General features: G+C 41.2%; 1 protein-coding gene across 8 annotated transcripts in view; it reads right to left on the reverse strand.

The window, feature by feature from the left end:
• Positions 1-9,571: 9,571 nt before the first annotated feature.
• Sv2b (synaptic vesicle glycoprotein 2B) overlaps positions 9,572-21,990 on the reverse strand; it is a 180,320-nt gene continuing 167,901 nt past the window's right edge. For all 8 annotated transcript variants that reach the window (XM_020154402.2, XM_074062054.1, XM_074062047.1 and 5 more), the window contains 3 exons: positions 21,047-21,247; positions 14,540-14,699; positions 9,572-12,420 (listed from right to left, as the gene is read on the reverse strand). In XM_020154402.2, coding sequence (XP_020009991.1) covers positions 12,237-12,420; positions 14,540-14,699; positions 21,047-21,247 — 545 coding nt within the window. In that variant the 3' untranslated portion in view covers positions 9,572-12,236. The remainder of the gene's footprint in view (positions 12,421-14,539; positions 14,700-21,046; positions 21,248-21,990) is intronic.

A 21,990-nucleotide genomic window follows, 5' to 3' on the forward strand; every position in this document is an offset into this window, starting at 1 on the left:
GAGCCACTCTGCCAGCCCTCATTTCTTATATATTTCTGAGTCTCCCTAAACTAGATCACAATTGCAATTTTCTCCCATGATTCTTAGGATTTCCTTCAGGCTGTTAATACAGGTGGTCCTCAACTTACAATGAGGTTGCATCCAATAAACCCATTGTAAGTTAAAAATATCCTAAATAGAAAATACATTTAATACACCTAACCCGTGGCTGACTGGGAACTGTAGCTCACTGTCAATTCCAACATGATAAGAAAGTAATCATACCACATATCACCAGACCAGAAAAAAGGTCAAAATCAAAGTTCAGTTACTACTGCTTCCTGCAGTGTGCACCAAAGTATATAACATGTATCGCTTTTACACCACCAAAAGTTTGAAAAATTTTAAGTCAAACTATCTTAATTTGAACCATTGTAATTCAGAGGACATCTGCATAGGATTCCCATTAAAGAGTTTTTCCTGGTTATTTCCAAAGCCCACAAGGGGTGCCACACAGTTTGTTTTCTCCCTGTTCTTCTGCCTATTTGGTTCCCCATATTGATGTCAGTGCACCCCCACAAAATCCCAGGAAGGTGACCTTCCCCGCTGTCACCATTGCTAGGATGGCTGCCTCACAGAGTCTGCAGCTCACCTGCAGACTCGTCTTTTACAGGGTTTCCCTGACTCAGGTCCAGAGAGGCAGCCCAGTGTCTGATCTCCAAGATGGTATTGACTGCTCCACTCCTCTTTCCCCAGGCACACATTTCGTCTCTGCTCTTCTCCGGCCAATAAGAATTCTGCCTTGTAAAAGATACACCAGGAAGGCCCATTTAGGGAAACACAGAAGAACTCACACTCAGGTAACTTCCATGCCCCTCCTCCATCTGTCTTTTCTGGTCTCCTTTCTCTGTGTGCTCATCTCCTTCTGCAGAATATTCTGGAAATAGTGTTATCTCCTTTTGGCCAGACTTAGGGTACCCTAATTCTTTTGGCATCCTTTCAACTTGTTTGGATCCAGGGAGAAGTATTCGTACTGAGTTTATAAAACATGGAGATATTTTTTCCCTTTGAACTTCAGATTCAAAGAATGACAAAGAAGGGAATAGCAACTAATATTTATAGATATTGGATGAGAGAAAGCATTTCAGAGTGGTCCCTTACTTAACAAAGGTTAGCCATAAATGACGGAGCCGGAGCCAGGAACCAGGATGTGACTACAAATCAAATCTTTCTCTCTCTCTGTCTCTCTCTCTCCCCCCTCTTCTCACCCTCTCTCTCTCCTCTCTTCTCTCCCCCTCCCCCTCTCCCTCTTCCACCCTTTCTCTTCTACCCCCTTCTCTCTCTCCCTCCCCCACTCTCTCTCTCCTCTTTCTCTCTCTCTCTCTCTCTCTCTCTCTCTCTCTCCCCCCTCCTCTCTCCGATAGCAGGCCATTTCCTCTTCTCCCTCTTTTTCAGTCTCCACTGATGTAAGTAAATGCAAGTGTCCATCACCACTTTGCTGGTATCTCAGTTATGATTTGAATATAAATTAAACTCCATTTCTCTGGGGACATTTTATTTTCCTCTTTTCTTTAAGTTAATCCTGAGCCCACATTTCCTCTTCCAGGTTACACTTTCAGATCACCTGCTACTTGCTCCATCTGCAGAAGTCACTGGTGGCATATCTCATGATAAAACTTAGGTAACACTGCATTCTCTCTCTCTCTCTCTCTCTCTCTCTCTCTCTCTCTCTCTCTCTCTCTCTCTCGTATCCTAGAAGACTCACACACAGGAAATTCAATGTCTGCGTTTTGCTTTACATTTCATTCCTGAGTGGATATTGTTCTTATTGTAGACAGCCAAAACCCAAAGGGATCCTGCAGCCATTTTGCCTGTCTCTTCTATGTTAAAGATGAGAAAATTGAGGTTAAGCAACCAGCCCAGGATCTCAAGGCCTTTCTCTAGGTCACACAGGTTAGGGGTAAAGCCAAGAACCTCACAGGTTTCCAAATTGAACTTGTCCTAGTATAGTTCTTTGTCTTTATGTGAAACTCAGTGGTGCTGAAAAGATCCCCTCTCATGACCTCCACTCGGTCAGTTACTGTACATTTTTATACAATCAATGCCAGGAGCCCCTCCCATATGTGGAAGAGTTCAGCATCTCAGTAAATGAATACTCACTTCTGCATTCTACTTTATAATACATTATCCTCAAAAAATTCCCAGGTACATCCAGAAGTTTTTGTCTATATGAAATTAACCAGCAACAGTTAATAGTGAAGGACTGTTAAAAATAAGCTGAGTTAATAGACGACTCTCTGCTAAACTGGTGCAGGGCATTCCCACACATATGCTTAATAAGTGGTTGCTGAATGTGCAATTCCCCCAAAGTCAAAAGAAGCAGATCTCCCAATTATTCCAAACCTGAGCATATTATGACCCTGAAGGAAACCCTAGGCCTTTCAACAAATATCTTCTGGAATCATCTCCACATTCAGATACATTCTAAAGAACAGAGGGAGAACTACTAGACACTTCCCACAAGTTGTGTTATTCCCTGGACAGGGAACAGAATACAGAGCTAATTAACTAAGTTTAAAGTAGAAACCTATTTTGCATCCACAATGTAGCTACTGCCCTCTAGTGTTGATATGGTGGTAAAGCAATCAGCATGCCTCATGTAATCTAAAGGCAACTTCACAAAGTTTGCCAATTGGCCGCCTTGGTAAGTAACTTGGAAACCAATCCTAGAACAGGCTCCTGCCCTGCGGTTCACCTCCCAGTGGCTCCCAAGACTTCTGTTCAGCCAATTCACAATGGTACTTCCATGCCAGTTAGCAAGAGTTCTCCACCCTTAGCCCCCTGGGTAACAAAACCAGAACCCGGCCCCTCCTCTGGACTCCCAGTTCTCTCTAAGACCAATAAACTAAAGTCTTAAAGTTCAGAAAAGCCCTTGCTTTTCTGGATCACCCTGACGCAGAGCTACAGCTGCACTGCGTTAGGTCAGGTGTTTAAATCAATCTATTGATTAAATATTTTGAAAGTGACTCTTAAAAAAAAAAGAAACCATGGAAATGATTTATTTCTTCTAGAATGAAATTTCCTTTAAAATATCTTGTTTTATCATTTCAGTTAGAGTAGGTATTTTATTTTACAGTTTTTACATTTACTTACATGTGTATACATTATATGGGCCCTGCTCCACCATTTTGTTCTCCGATTTTATTGAAGAGAAAACATAAGAAATAGTAGCATTTTTGCTAGTTTGAGATAAAGATAGTTATACAGAGAGATTCCTAGCATTGCTTCCATGCACTTACGTATTACAACCCATACTGGTTCATCCCTACTGACCTCTTCACTACTTCCTGGTCCCCTGCCCATAGTGACCTCTGCCAGTTTAAGATTACTTTATTCACTCCTCTACAGTGAGCACATCAACCACATTCAACTTTTAGGTTTCCTTCCTTTCCTTATTCCTCCAGTGCACATTCTCCCCTTAGTGTGTGACCTGTGTCCAAAGTTACTGCATTTGTTTTAGGTCTAAAATCCGCATATGAGGGAGACCATGCAATTTTTGGCCTTCTGAGCCTGGCTAACTTCGCTTAAGATGATGTTCTCCAGTTCCATCCATTTATTGCGAATGACAAAATTTCATTCTTCTTTGTGGCAGAATAAAATTCCATTGTGTATAAATACCACATTTTCTTGATCCATTCATCAGTAGTGGGGCATCTTGGCTGTTTCCATAGCTTGGCTATTGCTGAATAATGCTGCATAAAACATAGGTGTGCAGGTGTCTTTAATGTAACCTGACTTATATTCTTTCTGGTATATCCCTAGGAGTGGTATTGCTGGATCATATGGCAGATCTATACTTAATTTTTTTAAGAAGGTCTCCATATTGTTTTCCAAAGTGGTTGTACCAGCTTACATTCCCACCAGCAGTGTATGAGGGTTCCTTTTTCCCCACAGCCTCACCAACATTTGTTGTTGGGGGTGTTCTTGATGCTAGCTATTCTAACAGGGGTGAGGTAGAATCTTAGTGTGGTTTTGATTTGCATTTCCTTTATGGCCAGGGATGGTGTGCATTTTTCCATGTTTTTTTAGCCATTTGGATTTCTTCCTTTGAAAAAGTTCTATTTAGTTCAGTTGCCCACTTCTTTATTGGTTCATTGATTTTTGGGGAGTTTAGCTTTTTGAGCTCCCTGTATATTCTGGTTACCAGTCCCTTCTTGAATGTGACTCTTTAATTGGCCTTTAGCCTTCAACCTGTGTGTTCCTTCACCTTTCCATTGATCATTTATTGACACCTACTGTGTACCAAACACCATATTAATCAATGCATAAGGAAATGAGGAAGATTCCTATTAGGTCACAGTTTTGTGGAGTCTTCTGCCCAAGATGGTTTCTAATTTGGTGAACATTGGCCTGATGGCTCAGAAAGAGCTGCAACTGATGACCAACCTACACTCAAGCTTCTTTGGGAAAAAGGCCAGTGGAATTATTACACTGTGCCCAGTGATGAGGGTTCTGACCTAGTCTCCAACTCTTCATAGCTGTTTGACCTTTGGCAAGTTACTTTACTTATGTTTCAAGTTTCCCCACTTTTCTAAAGGAGTAATCCTTTCATCATTGGGTTATTGCAAAGACTAAATGAGATAGTCTATAAGGTTGCACAGTCCTTGCATACAGTAAGTTTTCAGTGTTTGCTAATTCCTGGATCACAAAGATTTAAAGATTAAACATTTATTCACCAGTCACCAAGTCCCATATTTCTACTACTTTGGTGTAGCAAAGAACAAAAAAGCTTAGATCAACTTTCCAGCATCAGTTGGAACAGAAAAGCGAAATAAGAGCATGGGGACTATGAAGAGGAATCCAACATGGCTCTGGTTGTACATGCAGCATTGGTTTAATCCTTCAGTAGCTGCATTCACTATACCTGGTGTTATTTACCAGGTGATATGAATAACTCTAGACAGACATATGGTCAAACCCATCCAGTTAGTTGTAAAGTCCTTGCAAACTAGTTCATGGATCCCTTTTGTCCATCACTTGAAGACTTCTTCATGGCTCCCAGAATGTAGCTCAGTGTCTCCCCTCTTCACCATGGGGCCACAGGACTGGTCAGGATGACAGGAAACTAAGATAAAACCATCTTTTAATCATCTTAACTGGAAGATGCTTTATAGAAAGATGGCAGGCTTCCAAAGGAACGTCACCTTCCTTCTCTGGCTATGAGTCAGCACATTTCATCTAGCAATAGCATTCCAACAAATTATTCTTTGCATTCTTAGAACACTTCACAGAGCCGCATATCTGGAGATGCCTGGATTCTTGGAGAAACTTTCGTCATTAACTCTGTCCTAGGTACCTCCATTCCAGAAGCACACTGCTATAAAAGACACTGCCACTCAACAGCTCACAGGTAAAAGGCTAAAGGTAGAGTCCCACCTAATCAAAGGACTAAGATGGTCACTCTTGCAGCAATTGCAGGAGGAATGACTCCAGCAGTCACTGCTATGGCTTGGATATGGTTCAGATAGTAGAGCACTTGAGGTCCTGAGTTCAAATCCCAGTCCTGGGCATCTTTTCAAAATCATCTACTAAACCTACTGGATAAGCATCTGTACATCCAAGGATACCTGAAAAATATCCTTTTTTCTGGTTCATTTGTCACAGTTTATCAATGTATTACTGAAATTCTTTGCAAATCTTCAGTATGTTATAAGGTTGATAGTCCCACCATAAAATATGTAGAACAGAGGTTTCTGAAAACTCTCCTTAAAACCATGACTACTAACACCAGTAAATATACCACAAAATACTTTTTAAAGAAGCATAGTTTTATAGCTCTCAGAATTTTGGAGGTCAGCAGAATTTACTTGGCAATTTTGGGGGTGAGATGCTTTAATATATACTTCATTTTAAACTTTTTCATCAATTGCTTACCAATTATTTTTCTAAGTATTTTAAAGCAAGTCTTTTGTGATAGTCAAAAATATAATATTCCTGAAAGCTATATTTTATTTTTAGTTATTAAAATTATATATATATATATATATATATATATATATACAAACACATATATATGGCAAGCAACATGGTGTTTTGATATATAGTCATGCACTGCATAAAGATATATATTTATTCACATATCTAAATTTTTATTTATTTATATAGACATAAATATATATATTTATATAAATATAAATATATTTATATGTACTTTTTATATATTTCTATATCAATTTATATAATTTATATATATAAATAAGCATAATATGTCATCTGATCATGGAAGTAACTTTGTATTAGCACACTCTACGATGTTTGCACAATGACAAAACACCTAACACGGTTTTTCTCAGAATATCCCTCCCTTCCTGCTGCACAAGCCTGTATGTATACATTGCGGAGTGACTAAATCAAACTATTTAATATGTGCGCATCATTTTTTTCTTTTTGTGATGAGATGGAAAGCTATTTTTATAGGCCTCTACTGAAATGATCACAAATGCTGATCTAGAAAAATCTGAATTAACTGAGGTTATATATTGTAGGCAAGAAGTGAAGGTCAGAACTGTCATTTTTGAATGGCTCACTCTCCTGAGTGACAATAACTGAGATTCAATAACCCTCCCTCCTTACCTAGCAAAATTATCAAAAGCAGTGACCACATTAACTGGAAGAGGACAGCTCCTGAAAGACCTTTGCTTTCTGAAGGGATACATGTTTATAGCCTCTGAGATTTTCAAATATTTTCAGTCGTGGGAATATTGTGTGTTCAAGGTGAGGTGATGTTGACTCCTTGCTCTCCACATATGAACTGAACTTTCTGGAGAGGGTGGGATGGGCCTGGTAAATAAATCCCCTGCCCATTCAGTAACTAGCAATGGCCACCAACTTTTTTTTCATGAAACATCTGTGGATAGCTTCGGTCTGTTTCATTATTAATCTTTTGGGAACCCTTGATGCCATCATACAAGTCATGCATATAAATTCCCTACCATAAAGTATGCTTAAAGCTGGCCTCATATTCAAAGGGTCTTGCAATTGATTTCCACACTATTCTCAGAGCTGAGTCTTAACATGACTGAGCTACCCACAGTAAAACAAGTTTTGAATGGGGGAAATCCACTTAGGATCAGGTACCCAGCACAGCACAGTATCCATGGTAGGCATTCAGTGAGGTCTACATGTCAGGATTTACCCCAACCTTCCTTTTCCTTCTCTAAAGGAAAAGCTTTTTACCTTCTTCAAGAGGCAAGAAAATGACACAGTGACTGTCACCAGATCAGGTATACATCTGATCAGATGTGTATCCCTAGGTAGGGGAAAGCTTTCATGATCAAAAGCAATTTGGAAGGAGACTGGCTCAACTAGAAGATGCAATCCCTTTGATCCTTGTCCCTCCTTCTGCTCCCTGACTGTATAGTGGATATGAATACTGGCACTTCAGCAGCCATCTCAGCCTAGGAGGCAGCCTCAAAGATGGAAACTGTGTACTAGAGTCTGAAGTCAAAACAGGCAGTGATCACATCACAAAGCATCCATGACTGTCTTTCTTCCACAATGGTCACAAGTTTATTTCTTTATGAAATTTGATGTTGGGTAGAAATAGCCAAAACTGAGATCACTAGCCCCAGGTGGAAGGGCTCACCCTCTGCTGGGCCTTGGAAAGTGGTTAGTGCCCTGCAAAAAGAAAGGGGCCCATGGACAAGGCCTGAGGGAAGCCACATGGTCCCTAGGGCAGGACATCCCATCCCTGACACTTTTGAGTTACTGACATACTGCTGCTAGTTGGTATCTTTGAACTCTTGGAAGATGATTTTTGTTTTTCATAGCTTTCATGAGTTTCTGTTTGTTTGGGGTGATTTTAAGTTATCAGAACAATGGAACTTACTCCAAAACTCCATGTACTTGCCTATTGGCAGGTTGTCAGTGCTACTAAAACATAGTTCTGAATAAACACCATACACATCAACTTGAAGTTTGACAAAAAGGCAAGTTTCATTCCCCATCCAAGATTCACTGAATCAGATTCTGAATCAGACTCAGGAATCAGGTCTCAGTGTGAGTTTTAACACACTGCCAAGTTATTCTTCTGTGCCCAAAAGTTTAATAAGCACCGATTTTCCAGTCCTTTCTCCCTTCTACCAGGATCAACTTGGAGAAGTAAGGGCTATGTTCCCAGTAAACACCACATTTCCCTCCCTCCAGGCAACATGGGGAGAGCAATGACGTCCATTTCAATACAACTAGGAGGGGTTTCAGAAAAGCAATTTTGAGGAAGGCTGGTTCAACTAGGGGGTGCAGCCCTTTTGCTCTGTCCTTCCTTCTGCTCCCTGTCTGAACAGACAACTCAGCCAATGAGGCAGTCTCAAAGATGAAAACTATATACTAGAGTCTGAAGTCAGAAGGAGCAGTTTCCCAATGATCATATCACAGAGAAGCCATGGTCACCTTTCCTCTATGTTCCCTTCATACAAGATAGAAATAAACCTTTAATTTATTATACTATTTGGGAGTTTGATTATATCCCATCCCATCTAATCTTCACTAAATCCCAATTGCTACATCAGTATAATCTCAGTTAGCAAAGATGCCAAGTAGAAAAGCCAGATGTGTAGATAGATACATCTTTTCCAGGGGTACTGGGAGCCTCACCTCATTAACCAATGTCCCACTCACATTCCTGAACCCTGTCCTTTCTTCCCTGCAAAGTTTGTGCAAAATCCCTTAAGTAAAAACCAATTAAGTCTGCAGAAAATTCATCTTTTCCCTTACCTGGTTCATAAGGACAAAAAACTGGCACATTCCTACATCAAAAGAGAACCTGGAGAGAGCAGGAGCCCACAGTCAGCTGGCCGGGAGTGGAGGGAGGTGGACAGGCCTCACAAGCAGGAGGTGCATTCTGCCCACTGAAGGCCTGCACTGTGCTATGACAATAGCCATCTCACCACCCATGTATGTGGAACAAGGCAAGGGAATGACCAGGTTTTTCACCACCGTAACCCTGCGGTCTAGCACAGACAGTGGTGTGCAGTAGTAGCTCAATGAGGAGTTGCAGAAGGAAGGGAGGGAGGGAGGAAGGGAGGGATGGGGGAAGAGAGAGAATGAGAGAAAAAACAATAGAAAAAAGAAAGAAGGAAGGAAGGAAGGAAGGAAAAGAAAGAAGGAAAGACGGAAGGGGGGGGCAGGGAGAGGTGGCTAGGTAGATAGATGAATTCTCATTGCTTCATGATTTTGCTGATCCTTCCAACTAGTTTTAGTTAAAGCAATGATGTGAATTTTCAGTGAATGGTCCAGGAGAACAGAGGGCAACTATTGGTTGCCCCATTCCACGTAGACATGTGGCCTTGGTCACATCATTTGACCTCTCAAATTCCCCATATGCAAAATAAGAAGATAGAAGGAACTGAGTCAGTCAATTTAGGAATAAGTCCTTAGGGCCTGAAAAAAAAAAAACCCTCTAATCCCAGTTCTTAGAGATTTGCTTACAGTCATTTTTAGTCTTATTTTTATGGGCTAACATCAGGTATCAGAGAACCTTATTTATCATGCAACCTCAAGCTAATGTGCTACAAACTTCACACACAGGCACACCTTTTTCAAGAATTATTTTTAATAAAACAAACGATCAGAAATCAGCATCAGAAGATGACATGATACAGCTGAGACTATGGAAAGCAACTACCCCCAAACTGGGCATCACAAAATACATCACAAACAGTGAACAGATTTGCTCTCATCCCTTTCACCCTCCATGGATGCCGTTAGGAGTTTCTCAAGATAGAATATGAACTGAAAAAGAAATAGATGCCCAAGAACACTGGTGATCCCCCTGGTGATCTGCCACAGAGACTATTTTTAAAGACACATTTATCTCAGCAGGAGTGACAGCATTTAGGCAGTGGCTAGGTACCAGTGCCAGACAGTCCTTCATGAGAAAGGCGCTGGCCATAGCTGTACCCGTCACATGTGCCCTCATGATGGATGACAAGGAATGGCCCTTGGTTGATTAGGTAGTTAGTTTAAGGAACCATAAAGACAATGAAGAAATTAGAGCTTAGATACCAAATGGAACTAACTCACCAATTATTGCAGCCACCTCTGCACTCAAATATTAATCACATTTTAAATTTACCAAGATCTATCAAACTAGAAATGCAGGCTCTGTCTTGTGAGTTTCTTCAAAGGCAGCTGCTCGCTGACTCATTGAATTGCATTATTCCACTGAAGAAAAATGTTATAAGGAATATGGCAATCCCAAATTCACCGAATTCTCTTTGATGATCCTACCCATTGCATTTCATATCACGGGAATATGGAAAGTATCTTACAGTATATTACATAGTCTCTCGTTATCAACATAGTATTACGCTAGCTAATACCTATAAAACAGTCAGAGACATATTAATACGCAGTGATATATTTATATATATTTATATTGGGGGGAACCATGAATTGATGTGTCCTCCTTCCCTGCACAGAAAAAAAAAGGTGGTTTAAATAAAGAATTTGGGAAAACAGAAGAGTAAACATTTGAACCACTCAGATTGAGGGTAGAAAGGTGTTGTGAAAATTTTCTCTTTTCCCTGCTCACCTGTTAATGAAGAGGACTGCAAGGGTGGCTCGAGGTATCACAGGACCTAAGCATTATCTCCAGAACTGAAAACACTTAATGGAGCCAGTTTTATTCTGTTTTAAGTTTCTGGAGCTTTCTGATAAAGTGTAGCACTTTACAGTCTTTAAGCTTGCTGTGAATCAACTCAGTGAGCTAGTTCTTGCAGACGATTTTCTCCTGGTCTGCAAGTTCACCTCCAATGGTGGGAACTTCCAGTTCCCTGTCACTTCTGCTGCTAGACAGATGGAAACCCTGCTCCTTTTTCCCTGAAGTCAAAATTTAAATCTATTCCTTACCCTTGCCAGGGTGGTTTGCCCCGGCTTCCTCCCCCCATCCACTGTCCTGTTCATATTCCAATCTAGATGTCAGGTAAGAGCTTTCCTAGAACATTGAAGAAAGATTTATTGAACTACCATTTTATTCTCTAACTCCCATGTTAATGGCCTGCGTTTCAAAAGCCCTGAACCAGGACCCATAGCAGAGATGCTCATGGGTCCTGACCATCATAACAAATATGCATTATGTTTTACTGCTAAAACAAGTAACAAGAATAGACACTTTGAAGAACAGTAGCTACACATCCCATCCCCCACCCCCAATTCCTGCTGTTTTATTCTCACCTACAAAGAGCCTTTCAGAGGTCATAGAACACTTTTGTATTGTTTCTGGTAAACAGCAAAATCAAATGCCTGTACTGAAGCCCAGGAACTTGAGCTTCATAAGTGACCTGTGTCCAAGAGAAGAGTGACCATTCCACCTACACAAAGAAAAGGGCCGGAATTAAAGGAAACTCCCTGCAGCAAGTTCAATGGCTATAAGAAATTTTGCTTGCATCTCACTTAATCAGACCAAATTTCTTGAGAACTCAGACACCAAGTTCACCCAAAATGTGGCTGAAATTCTGGCAATATTTGCAGTACCACTTGTGGAAATAAAACCCAAAGAAAGTTATGTACAAACTTAGTTTACAGAATACCTAGCCCATTAAATTTCTTTGAATAGAGCAAAACAGGAATAAATATCATTCTTAAATGTATCACCTCATCATCATGGAAAAGTGAGGACACTCAGGGAGCAGAGTGGTTCTCTCTATATATTGTTTATTTGGTTTTCTATATCAGAATATCTTCAGTGCTATTGTGCCAGATTTCAAATGGAAAATATGATAAGTGATACTTTGAAATGCAAAAATATATGGGTACTATTTTTCAATAATTGTGTGATGATGCTAACTTCTAGCCAAGTTGATTTGTTAAGTCATTGGGCTCCTTGATGAATGAACTTAGATGTTTCTTACCCTCAAACTCATTCTGAAATGCAAATAAGTCCTTGCATCTCAGGAAAACACACAGTCCTTGCTCAGTGTGTGTCCTCACTCGAGGCTCCACCCCCTGCCTTGAGCTAGGAAGACCTGAAGCCAAGCACACAGCTTTGGCATCTTAAGGGTGGCAATGGCACCCCCAAATCAGTCACCTGAGTTACAAACATATTGACAGCTGAAGTATGTCCTAAACTAGGAATCACAAAATCAACTTCTCCTGCTGGGCTGTCCAAGGTGTCTTGTGGACAGTGGTAGGCAGGAAGTATGGCTGTGTTAAGTTTCCTGGACAAGATCCTTTCCATCTTTCCTTTGCCTGTAGGTCGTTCACATCAGAACCTGTTCACGAGTCTCTGGCAATCGAAGGGCAATCAGGCCACCTCCAACCAGAGAAGCAGCAGCCAGAAGGATGGGGACCACTTTGGTTATCCCAACGAAAGAAGCAAAGATAGTGTTTCCCAAGATGGCGCCAAATTTGCATAATCCATTGAGGATGCCAAAGGCTGTTGCCCTGCAAAAGAAGAGGAAAGTAAATAATCCTGAAATTCTAGACCTGATTAGATGAATAAGGCTGGGTTATTTCCTTGTTGCAAGAGGAGGAAGTGTGGGAGAGAATTGTTTCCTAAATATAAAAGCAACACATTCTCATTTTCATCAAAACAGGAAATACAGAATAATATGAAGTTGTAAGGGATGTCTAATGAAATCACTACTTGGAGTATTGCCTTCGAGCTCTTATTATCTTCTCAAATATATCATGTCTTAAAATGTTTACAGGCAAATTTTGCTAATTTTGAAATACTGAAAGAATAAAAGCTATATCCAAAGCAGAAAGTGCAAGTGTTCCCCCTTCATAACACCTTCTTGTAGCAAAAACTGCTAGTTGTTCCTACATGTTCTTTCTTCAAATGTAAGATTACATTTCCCAGACTCCTTTGCTGCTGCTGCTGGCCATGTTACTTAGTTTTGGACAATGAGATGTAAATTCAAGTGGCAGCTACTGAAAAACTTCCTAAGAGAGGTCATGAGTAGGCCTTTGGTCTGCCTTCCCTCGTGTTTTTTTCTTTCTATCCTGCTTCCTAGAACAAAGATGGTCTCATCCTGGAGAAACCAAGCAAGAGAGAACAACAACCTAAGATTCTGAACTGCCTGTTGTATAGTTCTATAGAAGAGAAGACCATGGTTATTTGGGATCCTGATTACTATCCCTCAATGACACTCTCTTAATTATTATTAACCACTCATCCTGTCATGACCCCATCTTCTACAGGCACCATATTCCACATTATCACTTTCTAACTAAAGTCAAATGTTTCTTTTCCATACCAAAAGTTTAATAATGTCGGTATGTTTTTATACTTCAAATTCTTTACATATTTCTATCTTTAACTAGACCAAACTGTAGCTTTATAGTTAGCAGCACCCAATCCTACTCGCTTTGATTTTAGCATTTTCTTATATTTTTCACATGCATGTTTTTCCAAATAAATGTTAGAATAATTTTTCCAAGTTCCCAGGGGGAAAACATTTCATTGAATTTTGAATACACTCTTGTAAGTTAGAGGAAACTAAATGAAATTTGGCATTTTATATGACTGAATCATCCAAAATGAAGTGTATCTTGATATATATTTAAATCTTTTATATCTTCAAAGACATTTATGGTTTTATTAGTTGTGTTTCAAATTTATCCCTAGGTATTTTATGATCTCAGCTATTATCCACTGGACTATCAAAAGTTAAAAATTGCATTTGTAACTCTTTCAATCTTTTTAAAAACCTATGTTATTAAATTGGTTTATTAATGACAATGTATGCAAACTGTTATTGTTTCTAATTGTCTCTTTACTTCATTCTCTTATATTTCCTAGATATAAGATAACATCCCATTCAAATAATCATTTTTCCTCCTGTTATTTTTTTTAAAAACTTAATGGTTTTTCGTTCAGGATAGTGGGGCTCCAAATTTGGTATGCCATAATATTCTATAGCAACCCAAATCCCAGTACTGCTATCACTAACTTTGGGAACATCATTCAGACATTTTTCAGACTTTCATTTGCTCAACTTTCACATGACTTCACATTTCTTTTTGGCTACAGAACCACTTAAGTGCTGTCCTTAAAGTTCACAATTCCCTCTCCATGCAGAGAAACAACTACAAGGAATGGCCTTGACCCTATGCCTTTAAACCAGGCTCTTTCCCATATGGCTTGCAGAAAATAGAAGTAGACCCTGGGCATCCAAATTTCCTGAACCCTCATGCCTTGTTCCCACCTGTTCTTCTCTTGACCTCTACCCTGAATTATTCTAGTTCACCTTTTCCCTTTATCCCAGTGGCAAGCCCATTCTTACTTCTCTTGAGGAGTACAAGGCACAGAAGGTTTTTTCACTGTTATCCCCTCTTTCTTGAGCATAGTTTTCTCTTGTACTTTGCCATCTACCCCAACTATCAATCCCCTGACCTCCACCATCCCTCATGCAGGGAAACTGAATAACCCGAGATGCTTGGTGCATGAAACACCAGGGAAACCAAGATGGCTGTGCCTGGTTCAGGAGTTAGTGGGAAGCAGCCTTCTGGCCAAAGAAGTCTGAACAAGTCCTAGAGGGGAGCCAAAGGAAGAACTGACCTCTGGTTAGTGGGATACAGCTCTACTGTGATCACATCTAGGGCATTCCAGGCTGCAATGCTGGTCCCACAGAACAGGCATTGCCAGCCAATCATTGCAGACTCACTATTGCCAAAAAACAGGAAGAAGCAGCAGACAGCTGAGATTAGCATGGAGCCACCTGTGGAGGAAGGTCAAGGACAGAAGAAGCATGAAGATCATGTCTTGAACAAGGCCATCACCCACAAGAATAGCCCCATCTCATATCCTCATAGCCACACCAGATGAGTTACCTGAGGAATGAGGTCCATCCCACACACAGAGAGAGCACAGTCTCAACCACACATGGCATCCCAGCCATGGGACTGGAGCCCTTTGCATGGATCAGCTCACTGCAGTTTACCCCCAGGAAGGACTGTGGACTTGCCTCTCTATGGCCCTCCCCAGCCCAAAACACTGGGAATGGGGCTGATGGAGGGGGTTGTTGACAATCTGTTATGTGTCAGGTATTATTCTAGTTGCTTGAGAGATAAATATCAGTCAAAAAAACCCACTGTATGTTTGAAATAAGTAGGTCAAAGAGATAGCTTCCCTCCTGTGTTCATCAGCACTATTCACAATAGCCAAGACAAAGAATAAATTTTGAGGCCATAAAAGATGTGCAGGGTGAAATTTACATTACCACAGCATAATTCACCAACACTCCAGGTTTCCTATGAAAATGTCCATCAGCGGATGAAAAGAAAAAGAAAATGTGGTATATAGAGAGAGAGACAGTGAATATTATTCAGTCCCAAAGAAGAATGGAATATCCTTTGAAGCAAAATAGATGGAACTGGCGGATACTACCTCTGTTAAGTGAAATAAGCCAGATGCAGAGAGACAAATACTACATGATCTCACCTATATGTAGAATTTTTAAAAAGTGGAACCCAAAGTGGAAAGTATAACTGGGATTTACCATGGACTAAGGGAGTGGGGCTGGAACAGGGAGATGTTGGTCAAAGGATACAAAGTTTCAGTTAGATAGAGGAAGAAGTCTTTGAGCTCCTTTGCTCAGTAGAGTGATTACGGTTAGTAACACTGTGTTACCTACTTCAGAACTGCTGACAGTGGAAACTTCAAATGCCTCCCCACGAAAGGGAAGAATGTGAGGTGATGGATAACATGCATTCATTTGATTTAATCACTTCTCTTGTATATATCATAACAACACTTTGTACGCCGCTGTAGATGCAAATATAATTTTTAATTAAAAAATTTTAATATGATTTTTAATTTTTAAAGAAATGTCAAAAATAAATTTAAGAAAAAACTACATTCCGGTAGGAATACCTGTGAACATGCTACCCAAAAGAAACCTCCAGAAGGTTCATGCTGTTCCTTTCCCACTTACCCCTGCTACAGTTTGAATTTTATTTTATTATTTTATTTTATTTCATTTTAGTGGTACTGGGTTTTGAACTCAGGGCCTCATCCTTGCCAGGCAGGCAGTCTATCATCTGAACCACACCCCCAGACATTTTTACTTTAGTTACTTTTCAAAGAGTCCTGCATTCTTTACCCAGGGCCAGCCTCAATCCGTGATCCTTCCTCCTTAATGTCTCCTTCATAGCCGAGATTACAAGTACATGACACCACATTCAGCCTGTGTGTTGAAAAAGTGTGTATTACTCACTTTTTGCCCAGGCTGGCCTCAAACAATCATCCTATGATCTCTACCTCTTAAGTAGTTGGGATTACAGGCATGAACTATATGCCTAGCCTGGTTTGAATTTTAAACATCCACTGAGGGAATGCAAACTAGTACAACCACTCTGGAAAAAAATTTGGAGGCTTTAAAAACCTAAACATAGATCTGCCATATGATCAAGCAATACCACTCTTGGGGATATACCCAAAAGACTGTGACACAGGTTACTCCCGAGGCACCTGCACACCCATGTTTATTGCAGCACTATTCACAATAGCCAAGTTATGGAAATAGCCAAGATGCCCCACTACAGACAAGTGGATTAAGAAAATGTGGTATTTATACACAATGGAATACTATTCAGCCATGAAGAAGAATGAAATCTTATCATTTGCAGGTAAATGGATGGAACTGGAGAACATCATCCTGAATGAGGTTAGCCTGGCCCAGAAGACCAAAAATCATATGTTCTCCCTCATATGCGGACATTAGATCAAGGGCAAACACAACAATGGGATTGGACTTTGAGCTCATGATGAGGCGAGAGCATACAAGGGAGGGGTGAGGATAGTCAAGAAACCCCCAAAAAACAAGATAGCATTTGATGTCCTCAAAGCAAAGGAACTAATGCAGAAACTTTAAAGCGACAGAGGCCAATAGGAGAAGGGGACCAGGAACTACAGAAAAGGTTAGTTCGAGAAGAATTAATGTAGAATGTAACACATATGCACAAGAAAGCAATGTGAATAAACTCCCTGTATCCTTATCTCAACTAGCAAAAACCCTTGGTCCTTCCTATTATTGCTTATACTCTCTCTTCAACAAAACTAGAAATAAGGGCAAAATACTTTCTGCCTGGTAGTAAGGGATGGGGGGAATGGGGAGCGGGGTGGGAGGAAGGGAAGAGAAATGACCCAAACATTGTATGCACATATGCATAGAAGAAATTTTTTAAATAATTAAAAAATAATAAATGTTCACCAAAAGCTCATGTCTAGAAGGCTTGGTCCCCAGTGCAGCAGTGTTCAGACACACATTATCAGTTGAGAGAAAGGGGGTCTGGGGTACTTCTCCCCAGCCCCTACCCTGCTTCAACAGCCCCTTTTCTGGCAGTGGCTGCACCCGTCCGGGACCCCAGCTCTTGTCCAAGCCCCATTCAGTTCTGTTAGTACTACTGTCTCCCCCCTACTGTGTCACCCTGCCACTATGGTGTATGGACTGCCTCCCACTGTTGCTAGTATCCGAGTCTCTCAGCTCCCTTATTTGTTCTCAGAAACCTTCCAACACCTTAAAGATAACCCATCATTACAGTCTCTTTACTGGATCATCTGGAGAGAATTCTTCTCCTACCAGGACTCCAGCTGATGGAGTTAATGATAAGAGATCCTATCAAAAAAGAAAAGAAAGACCATGCTAGGTGCAGTGGGTCACCCTGGCAATCCCAGCCACTCAGGAGGCAGAGATCAGGAGGGTCACAGTCCAAGGCCATCTCAACAAACAAGCCAGGCGTGGTGATATGCACCTGCAATAGGAGGCATACCTGTGTGACCTTGACTGAGCCACTTAGCCTCTCCATGCTATCTCACTTTTCCCATCTGTAAAATGTTGATTAAAAATAGTTCCTGCATCATAGGGTTGCAGAGGGAGTTCAATGTGTTGAGATTTATGAAATGCCTGGACCACAGCCTGGCTCATATTAAGCATTTCAGTGTTTGTTAAGTGAAATCTCTAACTTATGTCTGCCTCTTATGATCTATCATTTGCCTTTTGAGCATGGGGATGTTGACATTCTCAGTGACTGCTGTGTCCCACTCCTTCTTGCAAAGTCACACACAGAATGGCTATTGCATAAATAAGTGTTTATTGAATGAATAAGCGAGTGAGTAACAGCCTCATTCAAAAAACTACTGTGCCACTGTTAATAAGAAATGACTTCCACCCAGCCAAGAGCCCAGCAGCAGAGTGAGCAGGACAAACCTGCTCCAGCAGGTTCCACAGTGATCTGACGGCCATGGGAAATGCCACATCCCATAGTGACAATGTGCAGTGGATATTTATTGAGCATCTAGGATTTACTGAATGCCGAGAATATCACTGCTGACCCACAGGATGCCAGGATTTACTGAATGCCGAGAATATCACTGCTGACCCACAGGATGCCAGGCCCTCCCCTAAACACTGATAGTCACAGAGACAAAGAAGATACTGTCTGAGCGGTTAATGAGCTTACGACCAGCTCAGAACACAGCAGAGACATCAGTTAGGATCAGGCAGTGGCTCACACCTGTAATCCTAGCTAATCAGGAGGCAGAGATCAGCGGGATTGCAGTTCAAAACCAACCCAGGCAAAAAGTTTATAAGACCCCATCTCAACAAATGCAGGTGCAGTGGTGCACACCTGTCATCCAAGCTACATGGGAAGCATGCATAAGAGTATCACAGACCGGGCCAGCCTGGACAAAAAGTGAGACTCCCCCACCATCTCAAAAATAATCAATACAAAAAGAACTAGTGGAGCAGCTCAAGTGCTAGAGTGCCTGTTTAGCAAGTGTGAGGCCCTGAGTTCAAACCCCAGTACCATCAAGAAAGAAAGAAAGAAGGAAGGAAGGAAGAGGGAGGGAGGAAGGGAAGGAAAGAGAGAGAAAGAAGGAAGAAAGAGGGAGAAAGAAAGAGGGAGGGAGGGAAGAAGAAAGGAGGGAAGGGGAGGAGGAAGGACAGAAAGAAGGAAGGAAGGAAGAAAGGGAGGGAGGGAAGAAGGGAAGGAAAGAGAGAGAAAGAAGGAAAGAAAGAGAGAGAGAAAGAAAGAAAGAGAGAGAGAAAAAGAAAGAAAGAAAGAAAGAAAGAAAGAAAGAAAAGAAAAGATAAATTACTAAGTGATAGTCCTAGGCCTCTAATTTAAATAGTGGGCAGGCTTTTATTAGGCAGACAAAAATCAGTTGTGACTGGGATGCGTGCAGATGACAAGAGGTGCTTCACAACAAGAAAGATATCCTCTCTGCCCAGCCTTGCCTGGGATCGTGTGGCTTGTCATACACACACTCCACCCCAACCTGCAGACCCTGCCTCTCCCAGGCTTTCCTCAGCTATATCAAGACTTGGCCATAGACTCTGGACTCAGGAAGCTAGTGACAACATGGCAGAAGTGTCACCCCTCTGCTGTCTTTATCTCATTTGTGCAAATAGAGATGTTATTTTAATAGCGATAGAGTGGAAGCTGAGAGAAGGAAAAGAAGCTGTACACACTTAAAAGCTCAGCCTGGCAGAGACGACCCCCTGGGTCTTCCAGGGCACCATCCCACAGTGCCTTCTGGTGACAGCCTAGCACTTCCAGCCATTGTAGCACCAGGGCCATCTTACTGGCTCTGATGAGTCCAGCATCATTACCAAAGTCAGCTCTATGGTGGTCACGGAGCTTGGCCTTGAGGTTACAGAAATTAGTGTGCCCCTGTCCCTTTTCTCCTGTGACTTCAGGACTGATGAGTGCCCTGCTTCTAACAGAGATAGAGCTTAGTCAGCCACACCTGCAAGATCACTCTTCACCCTCCCCAAGAGATTAAAAGGCTGAAATCACAGGCATTTCTTGTGCCCTCCATTCTGAATATTCACGCTCCTTTTTATAATAATAATATTCAACATGAGTCAAATGCCAGGAAAAGATTTCCTCCCCATGAAGACCTGATCAGTTTTCTCTTCTCCAACAAAGTGACTGTGATTTCTTTGTTTCCTTTTGGGTTTTGCTACTAGAAAACTTGGTATTAATTGTTCTGATCTACAACACCCCTAAGACAGACCCTTACTGACATTTTTATTAATATGCCTCCTGCTTGCCCACCCCTGGCTTTTACTCATATTCTAACACACATTCTCCCTCGCCCTCAGTGTAGACGTTTTGCCTCTGTAACAAATGGCTGCAAATCCTGATAGAATGAAGCTAGGCACATATGGATATAGCCACCATTTTTAAAGAACCTCATAAAACCCTTCCAGCTGTCTATAGGTATCCTCATAAACAAGTAAGTCAAGTCCAGATGCAGTGATTCACACCTGCAATCCCAGCTACTTGGGAGGCAGGGATAGGAGAACCACAGTTTGAGGCCAGCCTGGGTAAAAAGTTAATGAGACACTATCTCAAAGAACAAGCCAGGATTCGTGGTGGCATGCCCTGCAATGCCAGCTACGTGGTAGGAATAGGTAGGAGGATCAAGGTCCATGGTCAGTTCTGAGCAAAAGTGAGAGTTACTATCTAAAAAAATCAAATAAGTGGGGGGGAGGATCGTTGCTCAAGTGGTAGAGCATCTGCCTAGCAAGTACAAGGCCCTGAGGTCAAATCCCAGTGCTGCAAATAAATGAAAGAAAGAAGGAAGGAAGGAAGGAAAGAAGGAAGGAGGGAAGGAAGAAAAACCTAGAGAAGTAAAGAACATGTTCAAAGTCAAACAGCAGTTAGGTGAGATTTCAGCATGGGTCTGTCCAACTCCAAAGCCCAAAGTGTTATTAACTATTAAATAACAAAAGTAATATCTATGTTAAATCATCAAACTTCCAAGAACATTTTCTATTTTTTTCATAGTAATCTTACACAGCAAATAGAGTGGATAGATTTTAATATCCTTATGGAAACGCTAATAAAACAAGACTGGAAATGACAGAGTCACTCCCCAGACCAGAGCTATCCAGAAGCCTCCCAGGCTCTGGTAACAGTAGACTCCATCTTTCCTGGTAGGTTTCTCATGCATGATTTCTTTAAGAAAAAAAAAAATCATTCTACTACTTCGATGCCCTTAAGAGCCACTGTCCTAGCTCAGGGAAGCCCAGTTGCCCCATCTCCAGCAACTCACCCATCATCTTGAGTCTTCCAACTCTATCCATGAGCAGGGCAGAAACGATATTCCCAGGCAACACAGACAGGCTGCCCAGGAAGCTGACGAGGTAAATCAGGAAGTCATTGTCCTCCTCAAAGTCCATGTGGCAGCCCTCCTTCTGCTCCAGAAAGGTGGAGTTGATGAACCGACAGTTGATGAACTTGTGTTTGTAGAGATCTGGGGAGAGAAGGAAACTTTTGGTTCATGAGTGGGCGGGGCATAGGCAGGAATAAAGTCATGCCCCTTCCATGGACAGGCTATGACCTCAAAGTCAGGATGACATATGTCTAAGAATGGATGAATAGAAATACTCCCAAAAATGTAATGACCTATTGAAGCTCCCATAACAAGAAGAAATAAAGCTAACAATGTAAGGGACATTTTTAGATACATCATCTCTCCAGTTGGATAACAGTCCTATTTGTACCAATCAGGTGACACTGAAGGCCATAGTGACTGGGCTGCTCAGCTACCCAGTGTAGGGAAGCAAAACACCGAAGAGTTGGGTCCAGGCTAAGCCATCCACTGCAGAGCCCAGGTTACAGTCTGCAGAAACCCGAACAATCTTAAAAATAACATTTGCTATAGAAACAGTCCACATCTTCTCACACCTTCAAAGACCAGCTGTCCTTGCAGAAAAGATCTACATAGAGAAAGGTGGGTTTGGAGAGCTGACTCTGCCACTAACCTTTTAAAATTTTCCTGTGACTCTGTCTATAAAATTAAAGCCATACACCTGATTACCTCCATTACTTCTCTGAGCTCTGACATTACCTGACTACAATTGTTTGCAAAAATCTCAGGTTCAGAGTTCGCAAATGAAGAGGCATCATTAAAACTTAAAAGAATAAAAGGATATGCCAGTTTTCACTGACAAATAGTCAATTTCTTAGACTCATTATTTTTTAAGGTCAAGCTAA

The sequence above is a fragment of the Castor canadensis genome, chromosome 19, assembly GCF_047511655.1.
Source record: "Castor canadensis chromosome 19, mCasCan1.hap1v2, whole genome shotgun sequence".
Classification (NCBI taxonomy): Eukaryota; Metazoa; Chordata; class Mammalia; order Rodentia; family Castoridae; genus Castor; species Castor canadensis.